At 37.0% G+C, this 19,682-nt stretch overlaps 1 protein-coding gene across 1 annotated transcript in view; it reads left to right on the forward strand.

Annotated features, from left to right (window-relative positions):
- LOC150092542 (putative fatty acyl-CoA reductase CG5065) overlaps positions 1 to 18,577 on the forward strand; it is a 65,950-nt gene extending 47,373 nt beyond the window's left edge. The window contains exons 9-13 of the mRNA XM_090414230.1: positions 46 to 90; positions 1,885 to 2,003; positions 12,684 to 12,923; positions 16,450 to 16,579; positions 18,446 to 18,577. Coding sequence (XP_090270356.1) covers positions 46 to 90; positions 1,885 to 2,003; positions 12,684 to 12,923; positions 16,450 to 16,579; positions 18,446 to 18,577 — 666 coding nt within the window. The remainder of the gene's footprint in view (positions 1 to 45; positions 91 to 1,884; positions 2,004 to 12,683; positions 12,924 to 16,449; positions 16,580 to 18,445) is intronic.
- Positions 18,578 to 19,682: the final 1,105 nt, after the last annotated feature.

Genomic DNA, 19,682 nt, shown 5'->3' on the forward strand with positions numbered 1-19,682 from the left:
CACCTTGGAAAGCAAAATGACGCTTAACTTTTTTCTTGTTTTCAGGGATGGGGCGACTCTATGAATGGACCTGTAGCGATGTTGATAGCAGTAAGTATTTACATTTTTGCATGTGTGAAATTTTTTGATTGGTGATAAAGATTACTGTTACTAAATTTTATCATTTAAAGATCTTTCCCTAGTATTTAAGTATTATGGTCGCTTGTTTATGATAGAGAACCTTTGTTGGCATTAGTTTAGTATTTCCGGCGGGAAAAAAGGCAAGTTTCAGAAAGTTCGAGGACTGTTACTCCTCTAATAGCCTGTGTTGTTGACTTGCTGAACTGACCCTGCGACCTTCTACTTAAATAGTGCTGTACCGTTGATGTTATCCAATAGTTCGACTGTCAGTTTTAGAAACTTGCTTAAAACATTTACAAAAAACTTGCTAAATTAACATGTAAATCTCATTTAAAATTGCTAACGCCCTCATCTCCCAGCAAACTTCAATGCTCTTTTCCCTCAACTTGCTTTTGGGATCACTGTTTAAAGAAGTATAGCAAGAAATTCTCATACTGAACTACATCAGAAATGTCGTCTGAAGATGCGTTCGTGTTATGCATGCACCTTACTAGGATGAAAGACGAGTTAAGAATAGAAGTAAGGTAGTCTGTACGCATGGAAGATAAAATATTATCAGAAAGGACAGGACAAGTGACAATAGTGGTTGGATGGATTGTGCAGATCAAGTGTTCATTATGAACTAGTATTGAAGGCTGAAAGTTAATCTCTTACTATTTTTCATAGGGGAAACCTATAGTGCATTAATACCTTAAGTGGATTGACCTGATAACCCAGAAACACCACTCTAGAGACCAAACATGGAGCTTTTCAAGTCACGTCATGTCTCCAATTAGCAGACTAGTGGTGTCGCACACTGGGATGAAAATATCGTCTACATCGGTAAACAAACTATGCTCGCGGTAAGATTAGAATCGACAACATACTATGAAGATAAGGTAACTACTTGGTCGATTAAATAAACTTTATATGATACTTCAATAGGGTGGGAGAGTTGGCCTTCGTAATTTTATTTAACAGTAATTGGCATCAGTAAAAAAAAAAAATGAAACACTCGAAATCGTTTCTCATTCTTACAGCGAGGACCACAAACCTGCCAACCAGAATATACATTGGGGATAGTGCCAGTATTGCCTACGCATGTGAATCATGTTGCGGTTCAGTTTCTCACAGTAGTTAGAATATTTCCAGGAACTAGATGCCTGAAAACAGTAAGATACTGGAATTGTAGAAAATGATCTAAAAGTGAAACTGAGGACCGATCCAAAGGCTGTGCTCTAATCATTCCATAGTTACACGTAAATCCAACGAAATCTAGATTTTAAAATTTTTTAAATCTATTTTTTTTTAAATGGCATTCTCCCCATCAATTTAATAACAAGAAGTTTTGAGATATAAGCAATATTTAATTCTTAAGAGCCCAACATTTCGAAGATAAAATATTATAATACAATTATAACTGTAATTTTCCTAACTGCGAATCATTTTTGGAGTTAAGGTTTTTAGGCCATTAAAAAAAAAAGTTATTAATATTCATACTCAATACACATTATATACTCCTCGGCCTGGTTGTCCAAGTTGTTCAGCGTATTCGCTTCGCTCTGCAGCAAGTTCGAATCCCGCTAAGAGCATGGATGTTTGATTGTCCTAACCAATTGCCATGTGTGACTTGTGTCCTGGCGCAGTATGACTTTTGTGTTTACGCCATAAAAATCGAAACATATTACATATTCTTTGTTATAATGAATAAAATCTATTTTTCTCTTAAATATTAATGTACGCCAAAAAAAAGATCGTAGTTGAATTCTTGGTTGTTTCTTTAAGGCTCTCAAAGGTGTGCTACGGACATGTGTCATCCATGGAGAAAAGACTGTCGATATCGTACCTGTTGATGTCGTAGTTAATCTTCTCATAGCAGTTGGATGGAAGATTGGAGTTGAGAGGTAATTATTTTAAGTTCAAGAAATGTTCAATCGAAATTTTCATTTCAAGGGAATGCGAATGCCTACATATTTCTCAGTTTATTTTAATTTATTCGAATGAGAGACAAAACTGTTCAGTGTCATAAATGAGCCATAATCTAATTTTTGGTTCAATTAAAAAAAAAAAAAAAAAACTATGCGAGATATTCAAGGAAACGAGATCTAAAAGCTCCTCGGCATGCTTACTTCACTAATATGCAGTTGCGATAGACAACAGACGATTTGGCTACTTGCGAACCATTTATCAACAACTTCGATGTCTGAAATTGTCCTTAGCTATTTATTCTACATACTTTGAAGAAATCATCTTCAAAAGACATAAAACTGTGTCATTTCTCATCGTCGTAAGTGACTTTGGTTTGCTAAAAATATTCATTTGGATTGCTTCAATGAACTTCGCTGATTTGAAGTTGGAATGCGTTAGACCATTTAGTTATGCGCCGCCGTAGCGCAATTGGAAGGAAAACGGTATACTGCGATTGGAAAAGACCTAAATTGTCGTTTACCAGAGGAATCTTTATTTTTATTATTATTTGAAGGCTAACTCGCCTTCAAATGGAAAAAATCTCATAACTCGAGTTTTTCACCCAACATACAGGCAAATCGGCTTTCAGAACACGCGCAATTTATAGACAAATGTTGGTAGTAGTGATGAGAGGTAGCTAGCGTTGTGGGTAGTGTCCTCCCGCGATGAGACCTTGGAGGTGTCACGTAATAATAATTTAAAGAAAACCTGGAAATTTTAATAGTGGACAACTTAAGCTCCATCTTTAAGTTTTTAAGGGCTTATAAAATTTGACTTACCTGACATGCTGAAGTAACGTGGGTTTCATTCTACATTAAGTGATAACATGTGGAATTTAAAATATATACTTGCCCCATAGCATTCATTGCATTAACGCGATGTAAACAGTTATTCTTAACACCCATTTAAACAATCAATTTATAGTTTTGTTGATTTGTTTCTGGTTCGGATATATTGGCACCACAAACGTGTATGGAACGAAATGAGGTGTCTAGTCTCATGACTCGGTTTTGCGATAAATAGGGAATTAAGACCTCCAGGGAGTCGGTGACTGCTCGAGAGAGGCCAAATGTTATCCGTACTGCTGCCTTACCTGTCCTTGAATCCACACAACATGCAATGGCAATGCATTCGAATCACGCGGTACTCCGAGGAAAAATTTAACCCTCACCCCATTGACGGCATTCATTCTCAACTTTCAAGGATGCTCTCGTGTCCTTTCCCGACTCCATAAAATAAATTTCCATTTACTGAAATCCTTTCAAAGTTTAAGTCTGAATCATATCACTTATTTTTCTCATTTATTTACTAATGTGGGCAAAATTCTCGATCTGTTTTCATAATCAGTATTCCACAATCCTGATATTAAGTCTACTTTGCATTCTTTCCACTACCAAAATCACTAGAAACATCAGGAAAGCAGGCCTGTGCACAATAATCCAAGTGAGGTCTTATAAAGAGGCAAAAATAACATACTTACATGTCGGTTTGTTTCAGCATTGCAGTTATCCTCTAAGTTATATTTGCATTCTTTACTATACGGCAATTAGACTTCAACTTCCTGTCTACTAAGACTCCAAGATTCCTAGCCAGATCAGTTTCTTCTAGCATATAACATGAGAATGGCTATCAGTTCAATGTCAGTACATGTCAAGTCATGCACTTTGGTGTGGCGAGATATTCAATGTCATCTCGCCACACCAAAGTGCATGACTTGACATGTGCTGACATTGAACTGATAGCCATTCTCGTGTGCTCATAATTCCCGCTTGTTCAAATCATTCTACAAGAACTACACATCAGCGCGCTCCTAATTACCAGATTCAACCCCCCCTCCACCCATATACGACTTTGATATCTGTCAGCCTTCCTCTTAGACATGACAATAGGTTATAATCCAATCCCATATTCTCCAATTTACGCAAGTCTTCCATGCTCTATTCTGTCAAAAGCCTTACCAAAATTCATGTATCATGAAAAATAAAAAGTATGAAAAAGTATCATGGTGTATCCATTCCCTTTGTTTAATATACCGATAACTATTATAGGACGCAAACAAGTTGCTCAAATGAGCTTCGTTTAGTGACAACGTATAATTCTCTGTCAACCCATTTCTATATGCAAGTCCTAACCAACTTTTACGAAGCTTTTCACCACTCTATAGATACTAAGTTGATATTGGGTACACCAGTCTTTGCACCACATTTATGCAATGATATTACCATACTCTTTCACACTTATCTGGAATCTTCCCTGTTCTGAGATTCGAGTTAGATAGCCTGGTCAACGGAATAGCCATTTCAGCTGAACACTTAGCACTCGCGCAGATATCCTATCAGTCCCTATTGCAGAATTCATATTCAGTTTGTGCAACAGCTCTAATACCTAGTCCTCATACAATGGAGATTTCAGTGCTGCATACCAGGTGGATGGTTTTAGCAAAATGGCACTCATGAGATTGAGCAATCTCCTCTGCATCAGTCACCCGTATATCATCTGCATCTAGTAGTTCTTTCATATTTAATCTCTTAACTCAGCAGTATAACGATAGAATTACTTTGGGTTGTCTTCAGCTTGCAGAGTTAGTCTCTTTTCATACTCACTTAGCTTTTCGTACAATTGCGACTGTTCTAGTCTGCTGCTTATAATTTTCATAATGGACATCCTTATGCACGCTGTTTTTCTTTCATGTTATATTCTTCTTGCAAACCCCTTGCTTAATTAGGTTACACATCCATTTTTCTCCCACCTGTTTGTTCTTCGAACTCTTGGGACACAATTTGGATATTGTATCATGGAAGTATCTTTTTTAAGAAGTTTTCCATCCAGCAATTGATAGAATGGCGCAGAACCCGGCATACTCCTCAGATAATCATAATTTGCTGCTTTGTAGTTCAGCACGTAACTCTTCCTGAAACGAAGTTTCATAAACTTACTCAGTTCCCAAGCGAGTACTTCTTGATCACCGTCACCAACCGAAGGCAGAATAATTAACTACAATCCCCTGTCAGTAATCATATTTAACACTGACTTTTCGAGTTCCTTGTATCACATGCTGTTTGAGGAAGTTTCGAGGCTATATGAAAACGGCACATATAACTCTGCTCGAGAGTAATCTACTTGAAGCAGCATTTGAAATCTCTGCAATATTGTTCAGAGAAAAGTCAGCTAAATGTGGATACTGACACTAATACAATTCAGTGAACTGGACAGAACAGTTGTGAAGTAATTTATTGCACATCGGAGATGCGATGAACAACACAATTTCCCCTATTGTGAATGACAAATTGATCTTAGATGTCTCGCCCTGTTTCTCGCCGATTCATTTCAGAAAATGAGTTGCACAACCGTAACAATTTCTATGGTAAATCTGGAATAACTCTTTCATGGTGATCATTCTAGCGCTGGAAATTCATTAGGAAATACGTGTCTATAAAGAACAAAATGTCTGAACAATGTAATCATTTGCACTTTTTTACATAATCCTTCAACAGACTATGCCAATCGCATGCTGAATCACATAAACTATTGCCATAAATCTCTAACTTTAAACTATTTTTCGTTGTCTGGTAGGACATCCTGCTTATTAACTACTTGAAAAAGTTCATAATTTATTCTATCCTTTTTTCTGATTATCTAACCGTGAAACAATCACGCGATAGTAGATTAACAACCTTTCTTTGAACAGGGATTCACGCGTAATTTGTTTGGAATCGATAAAAAAATCACCTATTCATATGATGGCCTCTTCCTTGAAAGAAAAACCTTATTTGACACTTAAAGCCACTACATCACTGAAACATAGAAAACTTATTACTTCATTTAATATGCTTGATGTTTTCAATTAAGCAATATGATACATATTGGTATTATTATACATAAAGAAAACTCGCCCAAAGCGCACATCTATGGTCTCTAGCAAAAAGGTGTTGTTTTTAAGTAATCCTGTCCTGTAGACATCAGCTCGCTATGCCAATAATTTTAATAATTAGATCTGTTATGATAGTACACCTTACTGGTGTACTGAATTTACCTTAGTGAAAAGAATTTTCTTTTCCTTTTCAACATGAACTCGTCAAAACACTCGATGCTGGTTCAATATCGGGTTCAATTCTTACCGGGTGGTCGATCACGCGTTATCGCGTGGACGTCGCTATCAAGTAAAAAAAATTGGCTACCACACGAAATTCCATCAGCTTGGCAATGAACGTGTTAACACGTTCATTGCCAAGCTGACGGATTAACGTGTTAATACGTTAATCCGTCTCTATTCTTTGCATTTTTTACATACATACAGATAAAAGCTCCACGGATTAACCTGTGCATCTTATTAATATTTACGCTAGTTATCGATCAAATACTGTATATATCACACTTAACTGCTCGTTTATCAGACCTGTGTTTGTTGCGTAACTTTGTCATACCCATAGAAGTTACGTCAATACCATATAGGCATATCTACGCCCACCGTTTGTAGATCTCTGCTTGGCGTTTTGCCAAGAATAGTCGATTCATGCTGAAGGGGAGAAAGAAATGATGTACGAATTGGTCGCCAACAAGCGAAATCACTTGATTTCTTGTCTGTCGCTGTACTTCTAGTAGCTTGATTTTTGTTGTCGCCTTTTTTTCATTTTTTTATTATTAATTTGTATAATGGATCCAGTACAGTCAACAACTTGTGTTGTTAAACGTTTCAGTAGCTCTTGCAAAAGAATATTGAAAAATGTGCTGACATTCTGCGAATAAAAATCGTTAAAAGGCAGTCTCCTTGTTCCCCATTCTCAAGTCATAAAACAATTTGCAAGTGCAATTGCGGGCGTATCTGGGTCGACTGTTAAAAGAATTCGTAGGGAATCAAAAGGTGAAGGTAAGTCAAAATTTAAATCTCCTAAAAATCTCCTTATAAGAACTATTCACAAATTTCACGTGATCGAGAAAAGAGTGCCAACTGTTCCGAAACTGATTCCTGTGCTTAAAGAAAAAGTTAATTTCCCTTGGAAAAGAGAAACTTTAAGGAAAATACTTAATGAAATCGGATACAGTTTTAATGCTACTGAGTAGTTTTAATTCTATTGCTATATTAATGCAATATAGTATATTAATATTACATTGCTATATTAATGCTATTGAGTATGTTTGGGCAGAAGTGAAAAGTTTCATTCGCCATCGCAACGTAACTGGGGAGGATACTGATATGTCGAAACTTTTTAAGCTTTCAGAACAGGCGATTGAAAGCATTGCAATTCAAACATGGGGAAAATATTACTCTCTTGTCACCTCATTGGAAAATATGTATTGGGACAGAGACGGAATTATCGAAGAATTATGCGAATCTTTGGTGATTAGTTTAAGTGAAAGTGATGGCGATTCGGACACCGATTCAGATGACTATGGAGATTAAAAGGATTTGATAATGGTATGTTTTTCCTACATTTTTTTTTGCATGGGTTTGTTAAGAGAGTCGCAACAAGTCATAAATAATTCATCGGTTTAGGACATTAAAGTGTCTAAGTTCTCTCAACTGTAAGTTCAGAATATCTAAGTTCATTTGAAAAAGTCTGTTTTTCTGTATAATTATTTTTTGTTTTATGCTATACCTTTTTTTTTAATTTTGTTAATACTCTACGTACATTTTTCCAACTGTTATACGAGCAAAATAGTTACACTTTAAAAAATACAAAGTTCGTAAAAGAAAAGCTAAAATTTCCGACCTGTAATAATAAACAAACTCATCCCAGAAGACGGATTGATTACCCTATTATCGAAATGGATTCTCCTTTATGTGACATGTGTCGAAGGGTCTCGAATCTGTGGGCGAACTTATAAAGGTACACAAATTTCATTGAAAATTGTATCACACCCAGCTGACTCCCATAATTTACTTAGACATCAAATTATTCAAGATATACTTCAGTGTTGATCCTTTTTTAGTGCAACGTTCTGTGAAATGTATCCTAGTTTTATGCTTGCTACTTATAATAGTTAGCATAGAAATCAGAATGTCACGGGTGGAATTTAAAAAACTAAGTCAATATTCCCGTAAACATGAATTACATTTTCTTACGTTCACGCACATGTTATTGTATTTAAATTTGGTACTCGTATCATCAGTTATTTCATTGACGTTAAAAATGTCTTTATTGGAGTTTTTCCAGATATTTTCGCCTAGATAACTAAGATTTTTTTTTAATAAAGTTATTTCGGAAGCGTCACGTTCAAACGTTGTGTGCATAATAGCAAAGGAAAACTTGGGTTAGATTTTAATTCCTGTCGGACCCCAAAATTAAAATTGGAAAATTTCTAAATATGCTCAGGACATATGTACTTGGAGCAGAATTTTTAAAATCTCCCACATAAACGTTCCAATTTAATTATGCTGTACTTTCTTTCATATTTTTATGAATTCCATATTCCATGATCGTTTTAAGCAACATTCACATATTTTCGCTACTCCTACTGTCACTCTTACTGTAAATTATTATTATTACGGGCAACTCCAATGAGTTTTTAGACTCATCGAGGAAGGCCCTAAACAAATCAAGGACAACTATTCGACATTTGCTCAGTATCTATCATACTTTGCTTTGAACTCATTCACAGTCATGGTACCCACAACAGACTCTGGCAGCTTATTCCAATCATTCACCACTCTCCAAGTAAAAAAACCTAGTTCTGACACCCTTGCTAACTACACTCTTGCTCAGTTTCCATGGACGCCCCTAGTTCTGTTCTGAAAAATTTCCTATGAATTGATCTTGTAAAAACCCTTCAGTAATTTGAATATCTCAATTATATCACCCCTTTTCGGCCTATCAACCAATTTCTGTAACCCACAGATCTTGAACCTGTTCTCGTAAGGTTCATTCCATAGACCACATATCATCTTAGTCACTCGCCTCTGGATCCTCTCTACCCCATCAAGAAGAAACCAAGGGGCCCAGATCTGGGCACAGTAGTCAAGATGGGGTCTTATCAAGGCTCGATAAAGAGGAACAATAATTTACTTATCTTATCTGCTCGTCAAAGTATTCATTAGTAACCAAGTCATCTGATGAGCTGATTTAGCCACTTTTGCTATGTGCCCCTAAACTTCAACTCCCTATCCACCAACACTCCCAAATCCCTGGCCTCGTCAATCTCCTGGAGTAGAGTTTCACCAATGTGGTAATTTTTTCACCCCAAAATGCATAATCTTGCACTTAGCTACATTAAACTGACATCCATTCTCATTAGCCCACACTGCCAATCTATCCAAATCATCCTGCAAAATTTTGACATCATGTGCATTCATTATTGCTCAACCCAACTTTGCGTCATCAGCAAATAAAGAAATTGTTCCTCTTAGACCCTTCCCTACATCGTTAATGAACAAAATAAATAGCAGTGGTCCAAGAACAGAACCCTGCACCACACTACTAGTAACAGGCCTTCTTTTGGACTCCACTCCTGAATAAATTATTCTCTGATATCTCTCCGTCAATCACCCTCCTCTCCATCTCACGAACCCTATAACCATCCCCATTTGCTGCAGTTTACTGATTAGAATTCCATGTAATATTCTGTCAAAGATCTTAGCAAAGTCCAGCAGTATCACTATAAACCCATTACCCTTATCTAGCTCAGCCGTCACTGTGTTATAAAACGTGAGCAAGTCACTGAGGCACTACCCTTCACAAAACCATGATGTCCTCATTCCTGTATTTTGCTCTTGACTAATATCTCCAAACCTTGACAACGATTCCTGATATGCTGATCGGTCGGTAATTTGCAACAGCAGTCTTGGAACCTCCTTTATGCAGTGGAACTATTTTCCCCTCTTTCCACCCCCACCATCAGGACTAACCCAGAGCTGAGACTTCAATTAAACAAAATGGTACAGGGAACTGACAATTCTTCTGACGCTTCACGTAAGACTCCAGCGGTATACCATCCAATCCCACAGATGTATTTACATTAAGGTTCTGTAATATACTATTCACTTCCATTTCATTCACTTCAATTCCTGTATCAACCATTCGTTCTCTCATTCCTGCAATATCACAGCCTGGATGATATACTCTTGAAAGTGTTCGCTTAGTAATTCTACTATTTCAGCTGATTCAATGACCTCCCTGCCATCGGCATTCCTTAGAATCATTTTGCCGTATACGTTTTTCTTTTACTCGCAGCATATCGAAAGAACTGTTTGGGATTCACTTTAGCCTGCATTGCTGATTTCCTTTCATAATCTGCGTTTGCTTTTCTTACCACACTGGTTACCCTTCTGGCCTGTGCTTTGTACTGTTCGTGTGCCTGCAAGTAACCTTTCTCCTTAAATTTCATCCACAATTCTTTCTTGTTTTGCAGTTCAAGCTTAATGGTGTTATTTATCCATTTAACTCCCACTTGATTTACTCTCCGGACTCTAGGTATGCAGTCAGCTATTACCTCCCACAAACGCTCCTTAACCACTTCCCATGCACTATCAACATCCAGCTCTTGCAGTTTAACATGCCATGGCACTGAACCAAGCAATATCCTAAGCTTGTGAATATGACCATAATGAATATGACCACGTTGTCACCAATTGGTGGCAACGTGGTCATATTCATTACTGTTAAATTCTCAGATGCAATTAACATGTCAAGCATATTCCATTAAATGCTGTCTCAGGTAGTTATCCCTTAGTAACTGCATAAAATATATATTATGCATAAAATCCTTCTCCCACGTGTCCTCTCCTCCTTTCAATCAATGTTACCATAGTGAAATTCCCCTTAACTACCCGTCTTCCACTCATTGAGTCTATTTGCATACTATCTCCATTTATTCCATCACCTGGTCTATAGCAGCACCCAATTCTATATTTTGTTCTGCTGGCCTCGAGCTCACACCACATAGCCTCAATTGTGCTCTATTCACTATCCTGTGGTTCAACTTCTATTCTCCTTGGCTGCAGTTCATCAGTTATCATGAATAACACTCCCATTCTTTTTCTGTCTTTCCTGAGCACACTATACCCCTCACATTCTGTCTCACTAACTATATCATCTTCTGTTAGCCATGTCGCACTAATGCCAATAACCTGTGGCCAGGAAGAACAAAGGCAAAAATTCTTCTTGTTTATTCCGAATACTCTTGTCATTAGGGTACATAAAGTGCAGAAGTCCCTTAGCCCTACCCTTATTTTGATACCTTACCATCCCATTTTGGTTTGTTATCCTTCGCCCTAACTTAGGCATAATATACAAATTATTACATTCGATTGCCTCACTGATGTCTGCATGTCCACTTAATAGCATCCCCACTCTCCCTAAAAGATCTAGTTTCCCTGATTCTGCACATCCACTTTCACTTCATTCAGCAACAATTTTTCCACTCTCCGAACACCAAATCCATTCAGATGCAAACCATTCTTGTATAAGTCCATTCGCCCGTCAAACTCGCTCCAAACTCCACACCACTCCTGCATAACCTACACATAGAGCCATTCGCAATTACAGCCTTCCTCAATTCTACTCTGTCATACCACGGTAACAGACTAACTATCTTAACTTTCTCATTCTTTCCTTTTGCTACCGCTAGTAAATCTTTCGCGTCCTCTCTCGTAGCAAATTTTTCATCTTTTAAATCATTCATTCCAGCCACTACTATCATTTCTTTCACATTATGCTTCTGTCCTCTAATAGCCTCACTTACATTATTAATTTTCGCACCGGGAAAGCACGATTTTGTCAAACTCTAATCTATTACACCTTTTACTACTGAATCACCATACGACACTCGCTCCTTAATTTTTCTTTCACTCCCGATCATGATCTCATTTATCTTATCACGCACTTGCTTCTTTTGTTAGCTGATCCACTCGGTAGACATATTTGTAATCGCTCCAGTTGTTACTTCGCCCTATATATCACTCCGCGCAAGAGCTCTCACATCTCTCTCATTGCAGCTAACTCTTCGTTGTTGTTTTTTTTTTTATCAGTCAATCCATTCTCTCGCCCTATACTTTCACCATCAATTGTGTCACTTTTGAACTCACTCTCAATGCTGTCCGGCGTTATAACAATTTTCTATCACACATTCACAATTTTCTGTCGCATTCTGACTTTCATCCACCACGTCAATCTCGCGACCTGAGATACACTTCAGATACTCGCTTTCATGACACTTTCGGCACACTTTCCTACTACTACCGCTCTCAAACTAAACTCCAGCCACTCTCGGAAAAGCATGCATTCCGCAGTGGATTCTACACTGGACAAATTCCCTTTGGTTAAATTCTTCAATCAAATACGGCGATTTGGATGCCATCGCCTTTCTTCGCTAAATAGAAAATATTGCTTTAGATTCAGTGTATAATTAAGTGCTTATGCTACCTTAGCACTCCATTCAGTTTAACGGGATACAAAAATCAATAGGATAAAAAAAAAAAAAAAACATTTTTAGCACATCAGCTTGAAAGACTTTGCATACCAATGTGAATGAATATTATTATTGCTGTAACACAATGGTGTTCAGTCACCTTCAACCAGTATGATATACAGTTTTTCTTTTTATACTATCAAATTTTATTGCTAGACTGTTATTAGAAACTCGTATCTGTGAAAAGTACTGACTTAATCCATCTCATCCAGGCCAAAAGGAATTATGGTGTACAACTGCGCTTCCGGAACCTTAAATAAGTTAACATGGAGTGAGTATCTAGAGAGAAGCAAACCGTTTGCTGCATTATATCCAAGTTCTGAAGTGTATCGTTATCCTGGTGGAAGTATAAAGAAATTTCACTTTACAAATGCCATATGCCAGTTGTTTGACCACTATATCCCAGCAGTAATAACCGATGCTGTGATTGCAATTGCAGGGAAAAAACCAAGGTAAGTTGATTTTCAAATTGTATAGTCGATAATTTCTTTGTTCGGTTAATTCGAACGCCATTTCGAAACAACGGATTCGCTCCTATTACTCTAGAGATGAATTAACATACTTAAAATAAGACTGCAATTATCACGATTAATATATATAGATTACTGGAGCACGAAAAAAATTCAAAGAGTAGATTTAATATTTTAAACCTCTATTTTGTAGAGGTAAATTTTTCAATGTGTACAGAAGCCTAATCATTTTGTTCACTAATTATCACTGTAATTCTCACTTGCCCTTCCCACATTATGTTCTAAAACCATAAATACTTGTATGCTGAGATTTTGGAGATCAGAACCTTCTCAATGTTTAATTTTATAACATGCTGAGTCAAGTATATTTCGGTATGTTTCAAAAATTGTGTTGAATTTGGAATCTTTTCTCTTCTGAATATTCGTATCGATATCCTTCAAGGTGATATTATCGGACATTGTCCTTGCAATATCATGCATAAAAGTATATTAGCTAGTGAAATTCGGCACTAGCTAATTGGAGTTCTTTTTAGCGCTGAGAATGGAAGGATTATTCGAGCATCAAGAGTTGAAATATTGATTTCAGTAAACTCTCGTAACATTTCATATAAAACATTTGAAATTCTAACCCAAATTTTAGCACTGAGAAGGTATGACATTTTGGTCCTTGGACACGAGAGATCACAAAGAAAAAATAACCAACAGCAGCAACGGTATATAATTGATTGGGGAAAGGGAGAAAACATCCATATCAAATATCAGGTAATAAGCGCTAATACAACAAGATTAATGTTTTTAAAATATTACTATTCCGATGAGCAAAGTAAATATGACGCACTGGTTTGAAAGAATTCAACAGACACCATACTGTAAGGAACAAACAGCCATGGTGCCAACCTAAAGATGTAGGACCTCCTTTCGCTGCATACTTTCGGGGCATACTTTCCACAATCGCAAGATAGTGATCAATAAGAATTTTTGACCATTCTTCTTGTGGGCATGTAATGAGTTCCAGGACCTGTTGTAAGGCGGACATCATTTGACCTCACCCAACACTCCAGATCATCCCATAGATGTTCAACAGAGTTGAGATCAGGGCTCTGAGAGGCCAGTCAAGTGACGTTCAGTCCAAAAACCACAGTCCAACAGCAGGCTTATGATATGCTACATTGTCTCTTTTCATCGTTCAGCAAGATAATGGTCGTTTCTGTAGAAACGCCACAAAGTAGAAAGCATTGCATTCTCCAGAATGCTTAAATAGCTCTCGGAATTCAGTGTTCGTGGCACCCAATACAGAGTTCTGAGGCCAAACCAGGACCTCATCATCACACCACTACCTCCGAATTTCATATCAAGGTTACGCAATCTGTTAAGATATGTTCACCAGGCATCCACCACATCCAGACACCTCCCCTCTTCTTGGTAAATGGGTGTAGTGATTCGTCGCTTCGTTGCACCGTTCGCTCACGTTCGGTGAGTGTTGTGGGTCATCCACTGCGGGTAGCACTTGCAGTCGATTCCCTGCGCTTCCATCTCAGTATGGTGTAACCTTGGATTGTTGACCTTGAATGGCCAAATTTCTCAACAATTTACCGAACAGATCGGCCTGCAACATGACATCCTATCACAGCGCCTCTTTTAAACTCCGTCAGTTCATTTCTCTTGCAGCATTTCACCCGGACACAGCTGCACTGACTTGGAGTACCATAATCGCCCAATTCATACCGGCTACAAACATGACTCGTTACGTGCTGCGAATCATCTTGCCCATGGGATGTCCATTTGACTTCTTTCCAAGCAGTTTATTTCTAAACATTTATACGGCTAGCATGTAGAAAAAATATAGAATTTGTTAATCTCCAATTTATTTCGTCCAGTGTAACAGACATCACGGAAAGAAGAGATCAGTAACACTGTTTTTCACGAAACCGACAAAAATTGACACATCGTCTATCAGGCTACAATCTGGGACAAATACTTCCATACACAGGAACGTAGCAACAAATAGCAAGGATTGTTGACAAATACAATATTTCCGTTAAATCAGCTCGGATGATGTCGTTTCTGTCAAGGACATTTTACCTCCTTACCAGTTGTCTGTTAATGTCGTGTTATCTTTTATTACTTTAGAAAGTTAGCTGGTTTGCTGAGATTTAAAATTAAAGTCTTGACTTGCTACCCATGCTGTTGATGCTAGACCCAGTTATTTTGAACCAGAGAAACTCATTCCAACTGATTCAAATTTGATCTCCTTTTTCTTGAAACACGCCCCCCCCCCCATTAAATGTTCAAATTCTAGAGAAAATAAGGAGAAAAAAGAATTTGATATTTAGAAGTTACCTCTGAATCTCCAAGGCATAGGAAGAAAGAAAAATCTAGGTTGATAATCGGTTTTTCATCTTAACGCGTCACAGAATCGCAATAGCTGAATCTTAATTTTTCTTGCAATTTATCTTCGATTCCATAACATTCTGTTGAATGAAATCAATATCACTTTCTAATAAGTCGCCCTTATTAGAAAGTAGACTGTTCCAGTTAGTCTGATATACTTAAGTTGGGAATTCAGAAACGAATACACAATACCAAAGTTATCCTTCCGCTTGCTCACTAAGACTAATTTCTTAATTTAGACGCGCCTTAATTTCTAAATGGCCTTACATGTATGGAATGAAAAATTGAATTTCTGTGCATATTTCAAACAATATACTTAAATTAGCTCTCTTTTGGACGGTAAGTGCTAAAGTATGCGACACGGGTCAGCAACAGTGGTATGAAACCAATGTGTCAAATGAATGTGGTGAGATTAACTTTGGGAACAATCTTTACTGATTCGACACGTTTGTAAAAGTTTCCTCACTGCAAGTAGTAGTTATGTAATGAACTTTTCAACGCTGGTAACAATTCAATTTACTTCTTCTGAAGTAATTACTTCGTCAAAATAATTGTCGTCTTAATAGACAATATTTAAGATGCAACCTCTTAGGTTAGTTCTTAACCGTTCTCAATATGTTAAACAAGCTTGTTGTTTGGAACTGTTGACTGTTAAGATGTTAAAGCACTACGTAAAACTTGCAAGGGACGGCACTATAACAACCCATTTTTTTCTATAATAGGTAGAAATCTGAAATATTGAAAGATGGCATGCCCATCACTAATCTTGTTATGGGCACCTTATTTGTTGCAAATTACCTTTTAGTCTGTCTCCACTTGGTACAAAACCATGATATTTTGCCTTTCGTAGATAATAGCATGAAAGGCAGTTAAGTTCTGAAAGATGACCCGTAGTTTTAACGACTCACAGTTCGCAGATGATTATATTTTAATTATTGGGTAGTCCTGTTAGTTGTATGCCACGTGCTGTTGCAAAATGGCAGGGTAGTATTTTTAAATTAAGAAAATATGAAAGTAAGAACTAGATAAACAGAGTAATTTCACTTGTTAGCACGCTATGTAATATTGACAAGGCATATTTGACTCCTTTCTACAATAATATTTTTGCCCCTTGCAGGATGCTCAGGTTATACGGAAAAATACACGAGGCGTTGCAGAGGCTAGAATACTTTACCACCCATCAGTGGGCATTCGAAGCTCAAAACGTCTTGCAACTTGGCGATGAATTACAAGGCACAGATAAGGAGGTGAGTTATTTAATATTCAAGTATTGTAAATAACTTGTCAGTTAACTATAGGACAGTTTTGGTGATTAACTAATTCTGTACATCATGAATTAGTGCGACAATTCATGCTCAGTTATTTTTATACTAGACAATGATTTAAATTATCTCCCCTGTGGTAAAAGAAAAGTGTGTGTGTAATGAAGCTATTACCGTGAGGTTATGATAGATTTAATCTATGCCACTCTGGAGACAGAAGGTTGGGGAGAAATAAAAACCCGTCGACATTTTGAAAGACTCCTGCTGGTTATTTTTTGGAACACTCATTCATTTTCCAAAAGACATAAGTAGAAGCAATGAACGAAGACTTTTCTGCGAATTTGAAGTTGAACTATGAGGACTTGAAATCCTTGTCTTGCAGAACAAAGTAAATTGATTCTGTAATATAGTTTAAGCTTTATTTGTGTTCATCTATATATGTGGACCCTTTTAGTAAAATCCAGATTAATCAAATATTCAAAAGCAATTTGTAACAAGCAAACTACTTTAAAATGAGGAAATTGGTTTGCTGCGTACGCCGGTTTGGGTGGCCGAGTGGTTAGCACGTCCGTTCTCCAATAGACAACGTAGAGGAATGGCAGTCTTTAAGCGGGAGATGAATTTCGTCGTCCTATGCGAGACCACCGCAGCTTATTTGATGGCTTGAAGTAGCTTGACAAGTTTCATGTTTGGTTTGTAGAACAGGATTTCTGGACCAGATAAAAAAATGAATTAAAAAAATACTAAAAATGAATGGAAATAGAAAAATCCTTAACTCGCCCATGGTGGTAATGATATAGGTTTTGAGACCTTTCTTTAGTGGGAGTCAAAAAACAACAGCCCCCCCCCCCTTACACAGTTCCTCGTTTAGTGAAATTTAGCTTCCTTAAATGTCCGTCTAGCTATTATTTCGGAGTTGCACAGCACTTTTTCCTTAGTTTTCAAAGTTTCATTCTATCATCCAAATATACTATGTCCCATTATTCTACGTTTTCTCCTGAAACAACCTCCCCCAAGAAAATGCGATTGATAGCTGCCTCACCGATAATCCAATGTCTGCATCCGTCTTAACTTTAAATCTTATAACAAAATACTTAGGCTCTTCGTATGGTTGGACGAAGTATTGTAACCTAAGTAAATATAAAAATAACTAGGAAATATTTCACATTTATTTCATAATTATTTTTTAGGATATCCATACTTTTTTGCACAGTACAAAAAATAATTTAAAGTGAGCATTTATCCATCTTAAAATAAGGCCTGCGGTGCCATAACGAGGGCGTGGCGAAAGAGGCGCCCGCCACCGCAACTAGATTTGGGGCGCAAAATGTTAAAAATAAATAGTTATAAAAGTCTGCTATTTTATATTGTATTTTTAAATTTTGGCAATACGTCGCTTTAGACACACAAATTCTGCAACACACTGCAACTCATTTTGATGGGGATTAATAGTAAGTATTTAACATATTTTCTTAAATCATTCAAGAAATATAATAACGCTTTAGCTTCGTAAATGGGCTTAGATAATCCACTCCTCGATAGACTTAATATAGCAATTTACTGCTTTAATAAGCAGGATCGCGCATTGGTTAAGTAAAAAAAGTGTACCATTTAGACATCTACAAACATCCATCCCAAAGATGGAATTGCAATCAACATCCTGTAGATTTGAAAATAAATGCGGTAGCTACTCAGCCAGCCAAGCAGGTAGGTCTCCATGTACGCTTTGTCATGCATGAAGAATACTACAAACTAAATTTTTTTCATGCTGTTTGAATAAAATTTTTCATTGTGTGAAATGTCTGTACATAAGCAACAACTAATATTTTCTCTACTGCATATGTTTTTCAGACGTTCAACTTCGATGTCAGAAATATAAACTGGAATAGATATTTAGAATATAATATTCTAGGAGTCAGGAAGTTTCTCTTAAAAGAGGATCCGAAAACCATTCCAGCAGCAAGAAGAGCATTAAAACTGTAAGTAGTTTTTCCTTATGGTTCGTTTTATAAGGATACGAGTTTAAAGGGCACTTTCTTGTACAACCATGGAAGGTTAGCTATTAAATATTAAAATTCAAACCAGTGGCAGATTGTACATAAGCACTGCGGCACCCCAAGGAAAAAATGAAAAAAAAAATAAATTTGGTTTGTGTTTATAAATAATGCTTACAACATTATATATACATGCAATACAACATGTTAGAGGTTACAGCTTATGTTTCGACATTGATTGCATAGTTAATAATTGGAATTGTTCGATTAACCCTTTAAATAACGAAACAAATGCACTGCGATCTAACGCAGTGACAAGTGGAGAGAAATTGTATGCTTGCGCGAGTTATTTCTGTGAGAAACGAAACTTTTATTATTGGTGTGTTCGTGGTGAGGGTGAAATATTTTTAATAAAGCAATTTTTAAATCGGAAAAATTAGCTAACACATTTTTGTTCCCGTAAAGGAAGTAGGCAAGGCCGTTTTTTAGCCCTATCTAACTTTTGGAGACTGAGTTGAGCGTTGAGACAGCTATCTCAACGCTCAACTTTATCTCTTCCTGGAGTTTATCAAATTCCATGCAACTGTGATCGCTTTTATTTTGGACAAACTGGACGTTCTCTTGAAAAAAGAATCCAAGAACATCAATCATCCATTCTTCACAACAAACCTGAAAAGTCTGGATTGGCTCAACACGGGATTGAAACTAACCACAGCATCCTTTGGTCCAAGACTCGCCTCTTACATAGATCCCGTTATAGGTTCGAACGTTTCTTCAAGGAAAGCGTGGAGGCCTTGCTCCATCGCCCCAACCTGAATCGTAATGACTGCATATCTATATCAAAAATCTGGGAAAGTCTAATCAAGATTACTCATTGAATTTGCTATAAAAAAAAATTAATCATGTTTGTACTTGAAAATATTCAGTTTCATAATTAGTGATTTAACATCACGCGGCGAATTTTAACAATCTATTGTTAGTATTCTAGCTTGTATTTTTTAAGCTGTTCTTGTATTACCACTGATGATGGTCTGCTATTTCCAGACCGAAATATTTGGTTAAATATCTTTCCTGTGATTACGCGATTATATCAT

Source organism: Typopeltis vanoorti, chromosome 25, assembly GCF_054136105.1.
Source record: "Typopeltis vanoorti isolate ZY-2024b chromosome 25, IOZ_Tvanoo_1.0, whole genome shotgun sequence".
NCBI lineage: Eukaryota > Metazoa > Arthropoda > Arachnida > Uropygi > Thelyphonidae > Typopeltis > Typopeltis vanoorti.